Genomic DNA, 18,746 nt, shown 5'->3' on the forward strand with positions numbered 1-18,746 from the left:
ACTTTGGCCAGTGACAGCTCGAGAACTGGCCCAAAAGTCATACTGACACCAGGGCCCAAGTGGGGTCTTCTGTTCTTCCTCCATCCTGGTGAGCCCATTGCCCCTCCTGTCCTGCTGGTGTTAGGATACGGGGAAAGTTCTCTTTCACGGGCTTCCCTGTTCCACTTTACTGGTCAGCAGGGGCAAGAGAAAGTGTACTGAACTCGGGTAAATCCTGAACGGTCCCCAGGGATTAGGGCATGAGGGAGGAGCTTGGGGATCTGAAAATTTGGCTGAGGGCTGAGCCTTGTGCAAGGGGGTGGGTAGGTGAGTTTAGATTTTCCTTGCTGCAGAGGAGGTACCTGGGGCTCAGGAGTCCTTTATGGGAGCAAAGGATTAAGTCAAGTATTTTCTGCCTTAATTGTATCACCTTCTAAGAGACACTGCTCCTCATACCTGGCCAGATTGTGGCTCCTTCAGTAGTAGCTTTTCCCAGGTCTCTTGCTATATCTTGCCCCTAAGTCCGTGTTTCACCTGTGTGGTCAGAGGACCCAAGCATCAGAATCACCCTGAGGCTCTTGTTACTCAAATGGAGACTCCAGGGCCCACCCACACCTCCTGGATTCAAGTCGCTGCAGGGCCCAGGAATCTGCATTTTCTACACGTTCTCTAAGATATTGCTTCTCAAAGTATGGTCCCTGGATTTGGCAGCCTAACCAGGGAACCTGTTATTAATGCACATTCTCAGATTTCAGAGTGCAGGCCCCACCCCAGACCTACTGAATCTGAAACTCTGGAGTAGGGCCCAGCAAGCTGGGCTTTAACCTGCCCTCCTGGGGATTCCAATTCTGATGCACATTCAAGTTTGAGAGGCACCCACCCCCCTAGGGGACTCTGATCCAGATCCAAGTTGAAACTTCATTGCCTCAAATGATCCAAGAGTTGGCTTCCCCTTGCTTAAAGCTCACCAGAGACCTAGTTAATACTGTGTAACATGCGTGCAGTACAATGGTGTGTTGCGCTTAAACAGCACTGTTCTCCAGGGTATCTGCATGCTCTGTTAGCTTTTCTATCCCTACAGTGCTCCTTCAACATAGAGGGGACCTGGGATTTTCTTTCCAGAGGGACACTGATGCACAGAGAGGTTTCCATCCACACAGAAGGTCACACAGCAGCTTCTAAGCTGGCACCTGGGTCTCTGAATGCCAGTGCTTTTTCCGCTAGGCCAGGCCCACCTGCTGGATTCTTTGCCAACTCAGGCCCTCACACTGTGTGCTATTGGCAGAGGACTGGCTCTCTGATCTTCGTGGGTGAAAGTGGGCCTTTAAATTGCCTTAGCCACAGCGTGGAGGGCTGGGAAGCCCCTGGCACACACTTTGAGGTTTAAGCTTGGCCTGGGTGGGCTCTCCAGGCCCTCAAGATAGCAAGCTGACAAGATGGAGCTTCCCTGTAAACTGCCACTCCAGGACATCCTCCACTTCCTCGTACAGTAAACAGAATAGAGGACAGGTTCATTTGATCCAATGCCTGGATGAAGGGAACCCTGACTTGAGCCTGTGCTCAGTGGCTGAGGATGGGGAAGCAAATAATCATGACATCTTAGGGTTGTGCCACACTGAGATATCTTCTGGGCAACTATGGCTTGCAAAGGCTAGAAATGGAGGTATCTCATTTAGAGGGCACGAAAGATGGGATGGCAAATTGTTGTCAGCAACTAAACTTGTTGTTCTCTTTCCTGTCCCTAAACCTGCGCCTTCTCTGATGTTCCCTGTCCTATTGTATGGTACCACCGCCCACTCATTACCCAGACCAGAAGTCTAAAGTTCATTGTTAGTTCTTTACACTTTTCCCTGCCCCCATGCAGTCACGGACCACATCCTGTTAATTGCACTTCCTGATCATTTCTCAAATTCATTCCCACTGCCCCAACTTCTGGTCAGATCATCCCTGACTTGGTATATTTTAACAGCTTCCTCACAATTCTCCTTGCCTCTAATCTTGTCCTGTTTCATTCTGAGGGTACATAGGATGAGAACTGGCCATTGGATTTAGCAATGAAAAGGTCATTTGTGACCTTGATGGGAGCTGTTTTGGAGAAGAGGGGAAGCCTGATTAGAGTGGGTTTCAGAGCAAACAGGAAGAGAGGAATTGTAGGTAGGGAGTACAGACCAGTGCTGTCTAACAAAACTATGTGAGCCAGGCATGGCGGCTCATGCCTGTAATGTCAGCACTTTGGGAAGCTGAGGCAAGAGGATCGTTGGGGCCAGGAGTTCAAGACCAGCCTGGGCAACATAGCAAGACCTTGTTTCTAAAAAAAAAAAAAAAAATAGAAAAATTAGCCAGGTATGGTGGTGCATGCCTGTAGTCCCAACTAATAATACTTGGGAGGCTGAGGCAGGAAGATAGCTTGAGCCCAGTAATTTGAGGTTATGGTTAGCTATGATCAAGCCACTGTACTCTAGCCTGGCAACTGGATGAGATCCTGTCTCTAAAAAAAAAAAAAAAATGAGCTACATGTGTAATTTAAAATGTTCTAGTAGTCGCATTAAAAATAGGTAAGAGAAGCAGGTGAAATTAATTTTAATAATGTCTCTTATTTAACCCAGTATATCTAAAATATTGTCATTCCAATGTAATTAATGTAAAAATTTTTACCAGGATACTTTGGTAGATTCCTTTGAAATCCAGTGTGGTACCACCTGGACACATCATGCTTAAGATTCAGTTGGGAGTATATCAGAGATGCTCTCTTACATAATCCAGGGAAGGTAGAATGAAACAATGTGATTATTCATCTATAACTTTTAAAAACACCTATTTGTTTCTTGCCATCAACTCTGTTAACCTTATTATGTCATCATTTCTTAGAGTCTTTGATAACAAATAAAATTTTCTTTGTATTTAAAAAAAAAAAAAGAAATCCAGTGTGTATTTTACATTAACAGCACATCTCAGTTCAAACTAGCCACGTTTCAAGTGCCCAGTAGCTACATATGACTAGTAGCTACCATTTCGTACAAGACAGGTTTAGACAATTCTTTCAAGGAGTTTTGCTGTGAAGGAGAGCAGAGGAGTGAGGAAGTGGCTGGAGGGAGGAGTGAGGTCAAGTGTCAGTTGGTTTGTTTTAGCATGGGAGCTATTACAGTGCCTGCAGTTTATATGTTTCTATGCTACTGGCAGTAATCCGCGAGAGGGGAAGAAATTGTGGTGTAAAAGAAAGAGGAAGCAGTGGCTGGAGTGATGTTGTTGAGTAGGTGAGAGGGACAGACAGAATCTGGATACAAATGGAGAGGCTGGCCTTGGCTGGGACCCTGGCCAGTTCATTTGTGGTAACAGGAGGGGGGGATGTAGGCAAAGCATCTCGGGCACTGATGCAGATAGGTGGTTAAATGTGTTTCTGAGAGCTTGTGGAAATTTTTGTCTGATTCCTTTTATTCTCAGGGATCATCTGACAGTGAGGATGGAATAGAAGTATTAAAGGTTTGAAAAGAGAGGAGAAGATATTAAATTGTGGCCCAGGAGTGTATGCGAGTGAATGGACTGGGCCAGTCTAATGCGATTGCCTGGCAACATGAAGGATGCACTTGAGGTTTGTGATCACGAATTTGAAGCGAGAACAGTCAGCACTGTTGTTTTTCTCTAGCCACGTTCACTGTGCAGGGACAAACAAGGCGGAGGAGGAGATTGGATTCAATCAGGGCTAGGTTTTTTTCCAGACGAGTAGGATGGTGAGAGGAACAGTGGAGTCAAAGGTGTATGCAGGCGATAATTAGAATGATGGGCCGTGGAATTTAAGGAGGGAAGTGAGAGCCACAAGGGACAGCAAAAAGATAGTAGGACCGATAGATTGCCCATCCCATGGGGCCAAAGAAGTGTTGGGGTCATGATTAGCAGGAGTGAGCTGGAAAGACAGAAGTGATGGTTGAAGAGGGAAAGCTTGACTTTGACATTAGGGAGGGGATATGGATATTCCTAATTATGAAGTCTCAGGCATGACCATGAGCCTGAGGTATGCTAGAGGACAGGATCATTGAGGCGAAAAGGCCAAGGAACTGAGAGACCAGGATCCTGGAAGCTTCATCTAGGTGCATGCTGAAAGAAATCTGACAGGAGTGGATTTGGAGAGAGTGGTACTGAGCCCAGTACTGTTAATAATGTCTTCAGAGGATGAGGGCTGTGTCCCATATGTCTGTAGATAACTGTAAAGGGAAGTATAGTGAGTGGTACAGAGTATGGTAGTGGTGGGGCTTTAGGGAGCATGGAGGGCCAGTGGTCAGGCACAGCAGTGAAAAGAAAAAAGGTACCCATGCTATGTACATGGGCCAAAGGAGACGAGTCAGTCACTGCTTTAGAGGGCTACAGATGAAGCAGGTTCCTTGTGGGGAGAGGTAGGTTGGGAAAGAAGAAAAGGATGAAGGGGGGATGTTCAGAGAAGAGATTGAGAATATAGGGAATCGGGCTAGTGACTTCTCTGTGACTTTGCATATCCTGTTCCCTTTTCTTGGAATTCCCTTCCTTATCTTGCACACCTAGAAAACTTTTCTTCATCTTTTACCACTCAGCTCCCGCACTGCTACTTTTCCTGAAATTGCTATTGCAAAGATCACCAGTGACTAGCATGTTGCCAAACGCAGTTAGAGTGTTTGTCTTTACTTTTCTGTACTCCTCTAGAGAAGTATGTTCCTGCTGGAATTTTCTATGATGATGCAAACGTTCTATCTCTGCATTGTCCAATATGGTGGCCACTAGGCGTATGTGGCTGGTGTAACTGAGAAAGCAAAGTTTTCATTTTATTTAATTTTAATTCATTTAAATGTAAACAGCCACATGTGGCAAGGGGCTACCTTATTTATTGATCAGTGTAATTAATAGAGCACTAAACATTATTGATCCTTTCCTTCTTCTTGAAACTTAATGTTCTCTTGACTTCCAGGACACCTCTCTACTAGTTCTGCAACTGCCTCTTTAATTTTGTCTTCATTGTTGCCTTCCTGTAGATGTTCCTCCCTCTATCAGCCACTTAAATGTTGCTGTTTTGCAGGCTTTGTCCTTGGACCTTTAATCTCATTTTGTGGACTCTTCCTTGTTGATTTTATCCACACCGTAAGCTCTGTTGCCAGGCAGCAGACCTGGACATCAACAGCCTGTTAGAGATGTCTGCTGGGGTGGCCTATAGGCATCAGTGCCAGCATACCCCAACCTGCATGCCTCCCAATTACCTCTCTCCTCTAAATTACCTCCTCTCAGTTACTGGAGTTATAGACCTGGAAGCCACCCTGATGTCTCCTTCATGTCTGACCAATTGCCAAGTCATCTGTGTCACTGCAGCAGCATCTGAACCTATCTTCCGCCATGTCCCTTTCCAGCCCATTGTCCACACTGTTGCCAGAGCAGTCTAGCTAGCTGAGACATAAATCTGACCTTTTCACTCCCGTGGTTAAAACCTTTCAGTGGCTTCTCACTGTGTATAGGATGAAGGCCAAGTTCCCTGGCATGGAAACAAGGCTCTTCCTGACCCAGCCCCGCCTGCCTGTCTCTTCAGCTTCATCTCCTTTCTCATAAAGTTCTGTGCTTTCTAGTAACACAGAACTGCTTGTAATTGCACACAAACAACATGCTGTTTCATGTCTCCACATCTTTTCTCAAGCACTACCCTCTGCCTGGAGTGTACCTTCCTTCCTTCAAGCCCCTACCCCAACTCCTTTTGGTTCTTCAAAACTTACCTCAGCTGTCATCTTGTGCGGCTACCCTCCTTCAGCGTCCCCGTCACTTACTGCTCTTACCTTATTACACCATCTTGTTGTTCATTTGTAAACTGTAGGTAGTTCTCGAGGGCAGGACCTATCTCTGACTCTTTATCTCGCCACCTGACATGGAGGCTGGCTCCCAGTGTGGACTCAGTAGATGTTGAATGAATGGGGAGCGTGAATAAGTGAGGCAGTTGGAGGAAGCGGGAAGAAGATTGGAGAATGGGATGCCACCCTGCCTGGGCTCATCTCATTGGTGTAAGTCCTTCCTCGGTGTGGTTAAAGGATGAGAGAAAGGGCCCTTGGGAGGCTTCTGGGGATCGGTCTTGGCTACTGGTGGTGCATTTGACTTCTTTCCCAGGGCTCGTAAAGCTTCCTTCTGGCAGAAATCGATGTTAGACAAAGCTATTATCTTGGATTCCCCCTACCTTTGCAGCTGACATGCTTCTCTCCTCCTGGGATGGAATATGCTAGCAGAAAATGTCACATTTTTTTTTTCCTTAAAGTAAGAAAAAGTTTTATGTGTTTAATTTTTCTGAAAGTGCTTAAGTTTCTCCTTTCCTTTATAAGAAAACTGGTTTTTCACTGGGATTATCCCAAGGGCCACATCCAGGTATATAGAAAAGAGAATGATGTGTGTTTGCATACAATTTGCATATATCTATGTAGACTGGATCATCTATTCTCAGGGTACTTTATTTTTCAAAGAAATTGAATATTTGATCAGTTTTGCAATGAAAAGAACCAACAGCAGTGAAAGAACAATGGAAACCACAGTGCAAGTTCCCCTTCATAGAGAAGATCACCTCTTTACAAGATTCCCTTCCTCCCCCAGTCTTTTGTAAGATTTTGGGTGGCTGTGGTTGCCACAGTAAAGATAGGAGCTGCCATCTGATTCTGTCTCATTCCACTCACCAGCCCTGAGAGGTAGATATTACGTCCAGTCCACACGCAGGCAAACAGGCTTAGGGGGACAGCACAATTTGCCCAAGGTCACTCCTATAGGTGGTGGCAGAGCCAGGATTCAACCCCAAGGCTGTTTGATCCCAAGGGCTTTTTTTTTTTTTTGAACTACTAAGCTGTGTTTTCTATCATCTATGTACTGGCTGGTGTTCTGTCTTTTACACTTGCCATTACTAGCTGTGAACTTTTCCATACAGGTACATAGTTTGTCTCGTTGTCATTTGAACAGCAATGGACGGTTGCACAATATTTAGGTACCATAGTTTACTTAACTTATCTCCCCATTTGGTTTGCTTCAAGTTTCTCAATCTTATAGATAGCGTGGGTGTAAATGTCTTTGTGCAAATAAAGGTGGTTTGTTGGGGTTTTTAGGTATTTGATGGTGGTCCTCGAAGTAGGATTGTTGAGCCAAAGGGTTATACTTTTATGATTCTCCAGAAGGTCTTTGCCATTCATTCGCCCATGGCAGTGATTATTTTTTGAGTGCCTACTGTGTGCCAGGTGCTGAATGTGAAGAGGGATTCAGAAACAGCCCCTCCCTCAGAGAACTAACAGTCTGGTATGGGAGGGATGATGCAACCTAGAATGAAAAGTACGAAAGTGGAGGTTTGGGCAAGGGTCGGTGAGAGCACTGAGAAGTGTGTCCCCTGGTGGTATCTGAGTGTTCCTTTCCTCCCATGACATAGGGCGGTAAGGGGGAGGAGCGCGATGAGCGCAGAGCTGCCCCGCGGCTGAAGCCCGTCTCAGCTTTCCCCAGCGCTGGGTGCAGCTGCCTCCTGGCTGAGGACACTCCCTCCACACACCCACTCCCCTGCCTGCAGCCACCCGCTGGCTGGCGGGGCCTGTCACTGCTGCCCATCTGCCGCTAGGGGGCGCCAAACAGAGGCTGGAGAGAGAAGACACCTGGGGAACATGGTGGCAGCCGAAGCACCTGCCGGTCTTCCAGGTCCCCTCTTCTCCTGTGTGGGTGATAGCAGTGGGCGCCCACGCACTCTGCAGACAGGAACGTGCACCCGAAGTGGACAGCCAGTGCGTTTTCACGCACCACGCGCTGTGCTAGGCGCTAGGAAGGCGGCAGCAGACCGACTTGGTCCTCGACCCTGCGGTGTGCTCCGTCTGGAGGGGGAGGCAGACAAGGAAAGAGACAATCCAACTTGGCGTGCTGGAGGTCTAGACAAGTGGCTGTTGCATCGAGCATTCAGTCCCCTGGCAGTGTCTGCGAGTCTGTTTCCCCAGTGCTCCACTGTTACAGTTTTGCCCTAACACTGTCTCCCAATCTCAGTTTCTCCATCTATAAAATGGAGGGATGAGATCTATGTCCTCAGAGGCCTTCTGACTCGATTGTGCCATGAGCCTGCCTCTTGTTCCTAGAACAAGCCTGAGCTTCCCCACGAAAGACCCCCCTGGCCCTGGCTTTAGTCACCCCATCTCCTTCCTCTTCTCCCCTCCACATTCCCTCCTTACGTGGCGTTCCTGGGCATTCTGCCTCTGGCCTTTCTCCTGTCTCAGTCTACATATGCTTCCGTGACTCCAGTTACCACTGTGTGCTGATGACACCGACAGCTGGATGCTCAGCCCCGTCCTCTTCACTGAGCTTGTGACTCATATAATTATGAAAATAATCAGCATTTGTTAAGTCCCAGATACAGTACTATAATTTTGACATGCATCTCATCTCTCCAACAACCTTGTGAATTAGGCAGTGCCGCCTCATTTTATAGATGAGCAGAACTGAGTTCAGGACACACTGAGACTTGCCTAAGGCCCCAAGGTTGATAAGTTGTGGGGCCAGGATTTGCAAAAAATCTCCATGTGTCCAGCTCCAGGACCCATGTTCTCACCCACCACACTCTATGTCCTAGAGTACAGCCAGCCACCAAAGGGACATTTCCACATGATATTCCACTGAGACCTCAATTTCAACGTATCTAAGCTTGGCCTCATCATTTCCTTACCCTCTGCCCCAATGCACCTTTTCCACTCCTCTCCATCACAGTACGTGGTCCCATCAACCCCAGTGATGCCCAAGCCAGAATCCTGGGGGTCTTCCAAGATCCTTCCTCTCCTTAACCCCCCAGCATCCAATCTTCTGCCACGTCCTAGTGATTCTTTCCCCTTACTCTTCTCCAGCCTCACTACTGTTGCCTTCCAAGGCCATCCTCTTCTGTCTCTGGGCTCCTGCAATAGTCTCCTTACCAGGCACCCTACCTCTTCTCTCTCTGGTCCAGCCCAACCCGTGCACACTGGCCAGGGTGATCTTGCACAGGCACACGTGTGATCACATCAGTTTCCTGCTTCTAACCTGCCACTGCATTCTGTGGCTCTACAGCAGAGCTCAAAGCTGGCCACCCGTGGGCTGAAATCCATCCAGACACCATGTTTTGTTTGGTCTGTTGAACATTCTTAAAACACTTTGAATTAGTCACCAACAGTTAAAAAAAAAAATCAGGAAATTCCACATAAAAGTTCATATTTTTGGTTTTTCTTGCAAAAGTGAAAAAACTAGCAACTCTGGGCCCACATCCCTGCAGGGCAAGGATTGAATGGAGCTGAGTGGTGGTTGCCCTCTTTAGAAGGGGCGGAGGCTCTCCAGTTTGCCTGTCTCCAGCATCCCCTAATGTTTCTTAGACCCTGGTCACGCTTCTGATCACCTGCCTGAGACTTGAGGCCTTTGAGCTGACGGCCCTGCCACATGAGATGAAGCCCGTTGCCCTCAGCATGGCTCCTAAGGTCCCACATGGCCCAGCCGGGAGCAGACAAGCCCTACCAACCTCTGAGTCTCACCCCTGCTCACTGTCCACATCGCACTCTCTCCTGTGTCTTACCCACGGCTCTGTGGATTGCCTCGCTCGTGTCGGCCTCCATGCAGGCTGCTGCTTTGCGATGCCCAGGCCCCTCCTGAAGTCCTGTTTGTCCCTCAAGACTCCATTCCAGTGCTCCCTCTACCAAGAAGCATTCTTTGTCTCCCTGCCTGAGCCTTGTTTTCTCATAACAGGTGGCACAGACCTTAGTCATCCCACCAAGCACACTGTGTTGTATGTAGATTGTAAGTCTGAGCCTGCAGGGAGCCCGTCTTCCTCATCTTTCTGTCCCCAAAGCTTGGCACAAGGGCTTGGCATATACTAGGTGCCTCATAACTATCGAATGAATGGATGAACCAGTGAAAGACTGACTTAGGAAAATAATACTCCAGGATGTGATGTTGCCCCTACTTGTTTGGGGTGAGGGGTCCAGGTGTCTTTCATTCTTGAGAACCCTCCTCCAAGTCCGCATTTAGAGTGACTCCTACAACATCCTATAAACCACGCGCCTGCTTTGCAAGCTCTGGAGTATATCCAAGCTTACTGGGATGATAGTTATTAGCAATGATAGACGGAAAATATATCACTTTAGGTGTTCCTGGGAGAGAGATTTATTCAGTAGTTGGGAAATGGCACAGCAATTGGATATGGTACATTATTCAATTATTTGAAAAATAATGATGATGATGACAGCATCTAACACCCATCGAGCCATTTACATTGTACCAGACCCTGAACTAAGGCTTGCTCTCAGTATATTGTTTCATTTACTCCCCACAATAACTCTGAGAAGTAGGTAGTACTATTTGAGATTTGGGGAGTTTAAACAACTTTGCCAGGATCACACAGCCAGTAAGTGGTGGAGTCGAGATTTAAACTTACATCTGTCTGTCTTCAAAGTTAACATTCTCAACCACCACACCATACTTCCTCCGTGACATATGTCTTTAAAAACGTGAAGAAATTAATGGGTAAATGAAGGCTATACGATTATATATAGTATGATTCCAATCACTATTTTAAAAAAGAGAAAAAAGAAAATCCTGAGGCATAGAGAAAATGACCCATGCGACAAACCCTTGTGTTGGCAGTGGTTGCATTCTGGTAGTAGAGTGCTGGGGATGTTTCTCTTCTTTTCCTCCATCTTGTTTCTACTTTTTAACATTTTCTAAATTTCCTTTAATGAGTATGTACTACTTTTATAATTAAAAAAATCCTCTCTTTGTAATGGCGCCAGTATGAAGTGGCAGAACGGAGATCAGATCAGAAAGGGGCTGCTTTAAGTACCCAGCTAATCAGTGGGGCTGTCTCTTGAGTAGCTGTCACTGATCAGCAAAAGGGATTCTCAGCAGGCAGCAGCTGTGTCCTCAGTACCTGCACCCTCATGGGCAAAGGAGGAGAAGTGGGTCACTGTTCCTGCCATCTCACCATCTCCCCTCTTCCTCCAGGTGCTTATACCCCGGAGCCCCTCAGCAGTTTCCGGTGGGCTCTTCTCTCAACTGGCCTCATGTTCTTTTATCACTTCACCGTCTTGCAGATCCTCGGCCTGGTAAGTTTGGTTATATCCCCTTCTATCCCTTCTGTTTGGAGTTCTCCATAAATCTTGATAATCCTGGTTGGCGCTGGTGTATGCTTTTGTTTTGAAAATACGAGATGCTAAAGGCCAGGATGTCAGATTGTTGTGTCTGGGTTGCTGATTTATGATCCATAGCCTTGACCTCTCCAAAGAGTTTTCTGAATCCTTCAGTAATGACTATTTCTTTCATCCCTGGAGAGGCAAGGATGCCCTTCACTCATGGCCACTTGGGTTGGAAACAATGAGCTTCCACTGGAAAGTGGTTTGCTGTGGACCCAATGGAAGGGCAGGACCTTGGCCCTGGGCCTGGGAGAGTCTTCTGACCTTGGGTCCATCCTGGGCCTGCTTACAGGTCCTGAAGGCTGGGCTCTGCCCTGAGCTGTGTGGCCAGTGGAAGTGTGGTATCGGGGACCCCCTGTGGTATTCTGGGCTGTTTAGAACTGCCCGGTGTGTGGAGAATGATTACACTCAGTAATTGAGTTGTCCAGAGCCCAAGATTGCTGAGTACAAGGGTGTATATCAGTGGCAAAGTGAGTAGGAAGAGCTCGGGGCTGGGGCTGAGGGTCAGGAGACCCAAGTTCAAGTCCTGGCTCTGTGACTGCTGTGAGTGAGTCACTTTACTCTTGAGGGCAGAGAGTTCCCCACCTCTCTGTGACATGGTATTAAAAGCCCCAACCTCCCTGAGATGTGGTGAGGACTTGTCTTTAACATGAACGGGCTTGAAGGGCTTTGGAAGGCAGATGCTGTGGCTGTCCTCGGGGCAGGAGTGGCATGTCTGGTTTTGCGTGCGAGTGGCATTAATACAGCATTAGCCGTGTGGAGCCTCGCGCGACCTGGCATGACTAGGGTGTGTAACCGATGTCCCCAGCGCCTTTTTAGAAGCATTCACTTCCTGTTCCCCACCCTGGTGTATGTATGGCTCTGCTCCGGTTTGCCAGGGGGTAGTCTGAGCTCCTTGCCAACGGTGTGAATGCTTCCTGTGCTCGTGGGAGGCAGCAGTAGAATGTTCACACCCTTACCTCTTGCTGCTCTCCACTGGGATCCGTGATTCCAGAGGTGTCAGTGTGCTCATGTCACCCTACATACCATGCTCAGGCCACGCCGCCTCCAAGGAAGGCTCTGCTCACCCCATTCCTCACCATGACCCCGTATCCATCTTCCATGAGTCCATTCAAGTGCCACTTGCCTTGTGAAATCTTCTCTGAGGACTCAGCCCCGATTCTGTATGTTCCTCAGACCTCCTCGTGCTGTGTAAAGCTCCGTTAGCACTGTCGGGTTTGAGGTCAAATGTAAACCGATCACCCCCACTCAACGGATTGCCAGTTGCAGAGAGGCAGGGACCATGCTGTTGACTGCACTTCTAGCCCATAACACCTCTGCGGGGACCAGGTACATAGTAGATGCTTAGAAATGGCAACGGGCCCTGGGCCCAACTGGAAGGCAAGACTCTGAGCAAAACCAAACAGCTTTTTCACTGGACAGCCTTCTCCTGTCACCTCCAGAGGGCTTTAGCCTTGACTCAGAAAACCTCGGGGAGAGAAGAAATCCCTTTATGAACAGGTGGGGATTGGTCAATCCCTCCTTGTCTAGTCCCCCATTAGGTAGAGATGGCTGAACTGGCAGAAGCCAGAGAAAGCCTAAGGATGGTGAACGCTCACTCTACCTCCCTTGTCCCTGCAGGTCACCGAAGTGAATTTGAACAACATGCTGTGTCCGGCCATCTCAGACCCATTCTACGGCCCCTGGTATCGCATCTGGGCCTCGGGACACCAGACTCTCATGACCATGACCCACGGGAAGCTGGTCATCCTGTTCTCATACATGGCTGGGCCCTTGTGTAAATATCTGCTGGATTTGCTCCGGCTTCCAGCCAAGAAAATAGACTGAAGGTGCTTGTTTTTTGTTTTTTGTTTTTTTTTTTCCCTCCCCGAGGAAGCAAGTCCCGACTTGACTTGGAGAACACCCAGTTCTTGATGAAATCATGGGAGAGGGCAGTAGGATGTTTGGTGTATTTCTTTTTCCTCTTCTCTGTCCCTTTCTTCCACCACTCTTCCTTCCCCAGCTCTTCCCCTCAGGATGTCTCCTCAACCCGGGGTGTAGTGCTGGGGGCTGGATTTTCCCTCCTTCCCTTTGGCTCTTTCTCTCTGCTCCTAGTGGCCTTACATGGGGAGATTGGAGTCAGTGGCTCTTTCACTCTGCTTGTTGGTGCTTTAACAACAGCTGGTTGAGGAGAAAGGGAACAACAAGCAGTAGTTCTTCTGGCACCGAAGTGATGAGATTGGATTGTGTTTCATCTTTCCACTGCCAGGGACCTCCAGGCTTATGCTGGGGTCCCCTTTGGTCTCCAGCACAGCCCCCACTGTCAGGGAGCTGAGGCCTTGTTTCTATACCAGCGGTAAGCCCAGAGCCAAGGGATTTCCCCGCTCATGGTCAAAATAGAACCAGCCAGATTCTTCCCACTGGTGTCCCATGACTCAAAGCAAGCAGCCAACCACCCACTCCCTCCAGGATGCTGCCTGGGGTAGGAGGTGGAAGCGCCTCTCAGCCCAATGGCTAGTTTCCATTGAGGGGATTGGAGATCTATTGCAGCGACAAATCCAAAGCAAAGAGAGTCAACATTCACACAGTACTAGGCAGGACCCTGTGTAAATTCTGCCCATGAGAGCTGAGAACTGACCCATATCTCAATCAGAAATGAGCACAGAAATTAATCAATGGAAATGGTAACTTGAGAAAACTGTGATTTGAATCATACACACTGTTTCAGTTTAATGTTGATAGCAGATACCATTTTAATCTTTAGTGCCCCTTAAATGTGTTCTCGTATGTTCTTTCTTGCTCGCTCGCTCGCTCTCTTTCTCTAAGGCAGCTTCAGGGAAGAATGAGCTGGAGTTGGTTTGTTGGTTTGGGGATGTTTCAGTCTGCAGAGTACTTGCGTCAGGGTCCATTCGTGGACGTTCCTGTAGATCCATGTCTTGGTTTTACAGGGCATGTCAGTGTCCAGGTTTTGGGGAGATGTGGCTCCTGCCAGTGTTGTTTCCCTAGGGCCAGATTCCTTCAGTGGAGCCAGACTAAGTACTGAACTGTTTCACGTGGGGGGCATCACATGCTCTCCACCCTGCCCCCCAAAAGCCCATGTCTCGGTTGAAAGGGAGCTGCCAAGGAACCAGGTCCCCATGGGTGGAGGTTCAAGTGCTTTGCAAGGAGGAGCTTTTGTTGAAGGACTTCAGCTCAGTCATGCATGAACCTCAAGAGGGGAGGCAGGGACTGGGCATTTGCTGACTCCTGGTTGACTCCTACTAGGAACAGATCTGCTTAAGAGCAGAAGAGATCACTCAATGGCTTCCTCTGGTGAGCCTCCCCTCCCCTGTCTCTAGGCAGCCCAGTTGCCCTAGGTCAGTTCCAGTATTTCCAGTTTGTCTGTGTTAGACCTACATTGAGCTTCAGTGACTCAGTGGTCATGACTTTAGCAAATGGGCCTGTAGGAGGCAGCAGAAGGCGGAGAGCCTCTCTGAGTGAACTCAGGCCCAGGGAAGCAGCCCTGAGAGGGACTGCCCTACGGCATAGGCCTCCTGGCATTGAGGGAATAAGTCTCCAGGGTGTGGGGTACAGGAGGAGAGAACATTGAGTGCCCTTGCTGCCCATGAGCTCCTTTTGACATGTCACCTTTGTTTTCTGCCTTCTTTGAGAGCTAGGCCAAGCTTTTCTTAGTGCCTCTCACCCTAGGGCTGCCCTGTAAAGAGGCACCTCTTGAGTGACTGGATTGGCCCTGCCCACCATCAAGCTGCTGTGCGTAGGAGTGGCTGGTGGCCTCAGTGCCCCTTGGCCTCTTTACAAAAGGAGACGTTGGAAAGAGGTCGTGGGAGGAGCCCCTGGGGGCCTGGCCTGTCTCCTACTAGGACGTGGAGTTGCTGCAGGCAGAGGATCCCTACCTCAGATGGGGACCAGCTCTGGAATGCCACTGTGGTGTGACTGTGTAGGCCCTCTCTTCCCCCGTCTCTGTGGCATGGCCCAGGTGGCCAGGCAGCTCGAGCTTTCCCCACATTGGCATGCCTCCAAAAGCTTGCCTTTGCCCTGGCTATAGCTCAGCGCCCCATTCTGGTGGGCACTTTCCGGTGCTCCAAAGGAGAGAAAAAAGTGAAAGCCACATGCCTGGCATGGCCAGGCCAGAGACAGATACAGCTGTCAGGGGTAGGGGGGAGTGAAGAGGAAACGCAGGGCTTCTGGGGACCAGGTTGGCTCAGAAACATGTAGGTCGAACGAGCAGATAGTAGGCCCGGTCCACAGGCTCCACAGGGAGTCATGGCTGTATTTGGGGTGTTGGGGAGCAGCAGGCATCTGAACTGGTCTTTGTCTCACTCTTACCTTGGGCCAAGTCCATGTGGAGAGAGGTAACCCAGCCAGAGCCCCGGCAGCCTGGCTTAGAGGGTAGCCCTCACACCTGCCCAACAGCTAGCCTGCTTCTGCCCCAGCTTTGGCGCGAGGGTGAGGGAGAAACCGCAGCATGCACACACAATGACCAGTGAGCCCTGGCTTCCCGACTCCTCCCCAAGGCTTTCCTGCCAGTGCCAAGGCGGTTCCCCAGCCGCCCCAGCCAAGTTTCCATATGCCATTTGCCAGTGTGTGGGAGCTCTGTGCATGTGTGAGAGTGTGTTTGTAGAAGAGGACAGTTTCCTTTCAAACAGCTCTTGGAAGGAAAAGAGTGTTCCCTCAACCTCTAGGTAGCCTTGGTGGAGGATCTAGGCTGAGGAGAACAGTCTGTCAAGCTGGACAACTCGTGGCATCCACTCTGAATAGCAGAGAGATGATCACACCTGCCCGCAGTCCTCCCCTCCCTGAGTATTAGGTTTTGTACACCAAAGGTGATCTGGCCCATCTTCCTCCTGGAGGCACAGTGACGTGTCCCTCTGTCAGTTGCGAGGGTGTGCGGGGTTCCGAAGCCACAGACTCATTCTCCCCAAGTCGGCAACCTCTCTTTCTCCTTGGACTTTTTAGCATTCACAGAAGCTGCTCACAGGGTCGTCGGGCTAACCGGGGCGATCGGCGCACTTTACCATACAGTACCTCGGTCTCGCTGTCATATCATCCCTTTTGCTGTAGCCTCTGTCAGGGTTTTGATATTTGTGATCATTGGTAGTTCAGTGTCTTGCAGGCAGCTCCCCACAGATAGCATATTGTCAGCAGGTCTCGGGGCAACGGTGTTAGGTAGGGTGGGGCCGTGCCCTGGGGGTGAGCTGGTGGCCCAGAGGGTGGCAGAAGGGGCCTTTCTCCCCCTCCCTCTGCCAAAAAGACTTCCCTGGGATTGTAGATGTTGACCCAGAATCATCTGTCCCCTTCAGTAGAGGATTTTCTTACTGGTTTCTACTGAAGGGGTGCTCGGGGAGGAGGAATAAAGGACCATGTGTGCTGCTGTCGGACAAGACACCGATGCTGGCTGGGATCAGTCAGGAGCAGGCATACGGGAGGGTTTCCAGAAGGCTGTCACGGGCTTCATGGCAAGAACCTGGGCTGGGAAAGGGCCACCCCTGCTGCCCACCCTGCCCTCTCTGGGGTGGGTAGAGTCAGTGAGAGGGAGGGAGCCTTCCCCTGTGTATATAGAGTGAGGCAGTTCGTGCTCAGGAAAACCTAGTCGCTTTTTGTTGCTATCGTCTGTGACGTTTTTGTACACTGGTTTGCTGCTCATGGCACGAAACAGAAAAAAAACCCCATGAAGAACCAACAAAACAAAAGAAGTCCTTTCAAACAAAGCTGTTGTTTTGGAAACTCTTGCTTTCCTTTGGTGTCAATTTTGTGTTCTCTTTGAAAGAATTCTTCAATTATATTGGTGTCATTGTGGTCATGATAGGCTGGCCTGTGTGATTATTTCTGCCAGGAACTTGGCAAATGCCTCCGCCCCTCCCTCTTTCCCTGCCCCCCATCTTGTCCTTCCTCGTTTCCAAGCTGGGATTGCTATGCATTGGGCAGACCCCTCTCTGTCCCCCCACACACAGTGGCTCCCTTCAAAACCAGTCTTTGTAACCCCTCAAACAGCAGCAGAGTGAGTGTTTTTTCCAGACTGGTTCTCGGGTGCTCTGTGCCCCCACTGGTTTGCTCACCTCTTGGGGCGTTTTGTAATTGTGTTTTCTCTGTTTTGTAAAACCTTTTGATTGTACTGAAATGGTTTCTGCAGTCACCTTTGGAAATAAATGGTCATTAATTTGTGTATTTAGCGTTCTGAATTTTAGTCTCAGGTGTTTCTGTTGTTGAAGATCCCAGAATGAAAAGGAACCCTCACCATGAGACTTACTGCTACAATGTTTTCTTCATTTACTGTTATTAAAAGATTTATGAGAACCCAGGAGCCCTGGCCTTGCTTCCCAGAACCCTCTCAGAAGGCCCTCCGCTTTGCAAAGTAGACAAAAGGGGCTGTTGGCCCTCCACACCATGGAAGACCCCCAAAGGACAGCCAGGCCCTCTTAGCACAGTGCGGCCCTGGGAGCCATTTGTCTAGATGGCCTTGAATTCCCACGCGCTGCCTACGTCCACCCAGGCTGCCGGGGACGCAGCAGGCTGTCTGCTCTTAGCAGGCTTATCCGCTCGGCACATCTGCTGGGCTCTCTGGGCCTCGGGGTGCTTGGGGCCTGGCCGGATGACTGAGCTAGGGAGGGCAACTTTGAAACCAAACACATTCAGGGCCACACAACCCAGGTTTCCTAAGGGCCAGCTCAGTGCCCAGCAGCACAGGCCTGTGCCCAGCATGCGTCACACTGTGAACAGGATAGTCCTGCCCTTTGGGGAACAGTCAGACCTGCTTTTCCAAGGCTACCCACTCAGTAGTCTGTGGTGACTGACAGGCCTGGCCTGCCTTTTTGCACCAGGCAGAGGCCCTGCTCGGACTTTTGCCAGTGCTGCTCCTTCTAGAAGAGACATAGCCAGACAGGCACACGGTATAGGGAGATTTCCTCATTTGCCAGGGGTTGGGCACCCAGGCTGTGAATGGGGCAGGGCCTTGCAATCCTGGACTAGAAAACTACCAGCTTGGGCAAGTCACTACTTCTCTTGCTGCCTCAGGTTCTCCATTTGCAAAGCAGTAGCTACAGCTGTGTGCCAGGCACAGTGCTAAACCCCTCTAGACACATTACCTCTTATAATCCTTGCGGAAGTGTGGGGAGCCGATTTGGCAGGGAGAAACAGAGAACACTGAGGTGCTCTACTACATTGGGGATCTTTCCACGCTCTGCTGGGCTCTGCTGTGCTGGCATTGCTGGGCAGACCCTCGCCCAGGGACCCCCGGGCCTTAGAGAAGTGGGAGGAGAGCCAGGCAGTGAAGCGGAAGGCAAGAGAGAGAATGCAGAGACCCACGAGCGTGTGAAGCAGAGGACCCCAGGCTTGCCAGTAGCAGCCTCGGAGCAGAGCCGCAAGGCACAGGAGGAAAGGGGGCCCGACATGGCCAGGGAAGGCCAGAAAGAGGCTGGTGGAGAGGAGGTGATGCGAGTTGGCCTGTGGCCTTTCTCTGTTTTCCTTTTCAGAAAGAGCTAATGGCCAGTGGCCTAGGCCATTCCCTTCTCTCCCCTGGGCAGTGCACCATGCCCATCCCCTGCTCCAGTCTGTACTTCCTCCTGCAGGCACAGTTTTTTCCAAATGCAAATATGCATCACTTCCCTGGGCCCCTGGGAAGATTGCCCTAGAAGATAATGTCCA

At 49.6% G+C, this 18,746-nt stretch overlaps 1 protein-coding gene across 6 annotated transcripts in view; it reads left to right on the plus strand.

The window, feature by feature from the left end:
* Positions 1 to 17,399, plus strand: part of TMEM164 (transmembrane protein 164) — a 158,166-nt gene extending 140,767 nt beyond the window's left edge. For all 6 annotated transcript variants that reach the window (XM_012645615.1, XM_012645607.1, XM_012645636.1 and 3 more), the window contains 2 exons: positions 10,939 to 11,039; positions 12,747 to 17,399. In XM_012645615.1, the coding sequence (XP_012501069.1) occupies positions 10,939 to 11,039; positions 12,747 to 12,953 (308 nt within the window). In that variant the 3' untranslated portion in view covers positions 12,954 to 17,399. The remainder of the gene's footprint in view (positions 1 to 10,938; positions 11,040 to 12,746) is intronic.
* The last annotated feature ends 1,347 nt before the right edge of the window (positions 17,400 to 18,746 follow it).

This window comes from Propithecus coquereli, unplaced genomic scaffold, assembly GCF_000956105.1.
Source record: "Propithecus coquereli isolate 6110/MARCELLA unplaced genomic scaffold, Pcoq_1.0 Scaffold104, whole genome shotgun sequence".
NCBI lineage: Eukaryota > Metazoa > Chordata > Mammalia > Primates > Indriidae > Propithecus > Propithecus coquereli.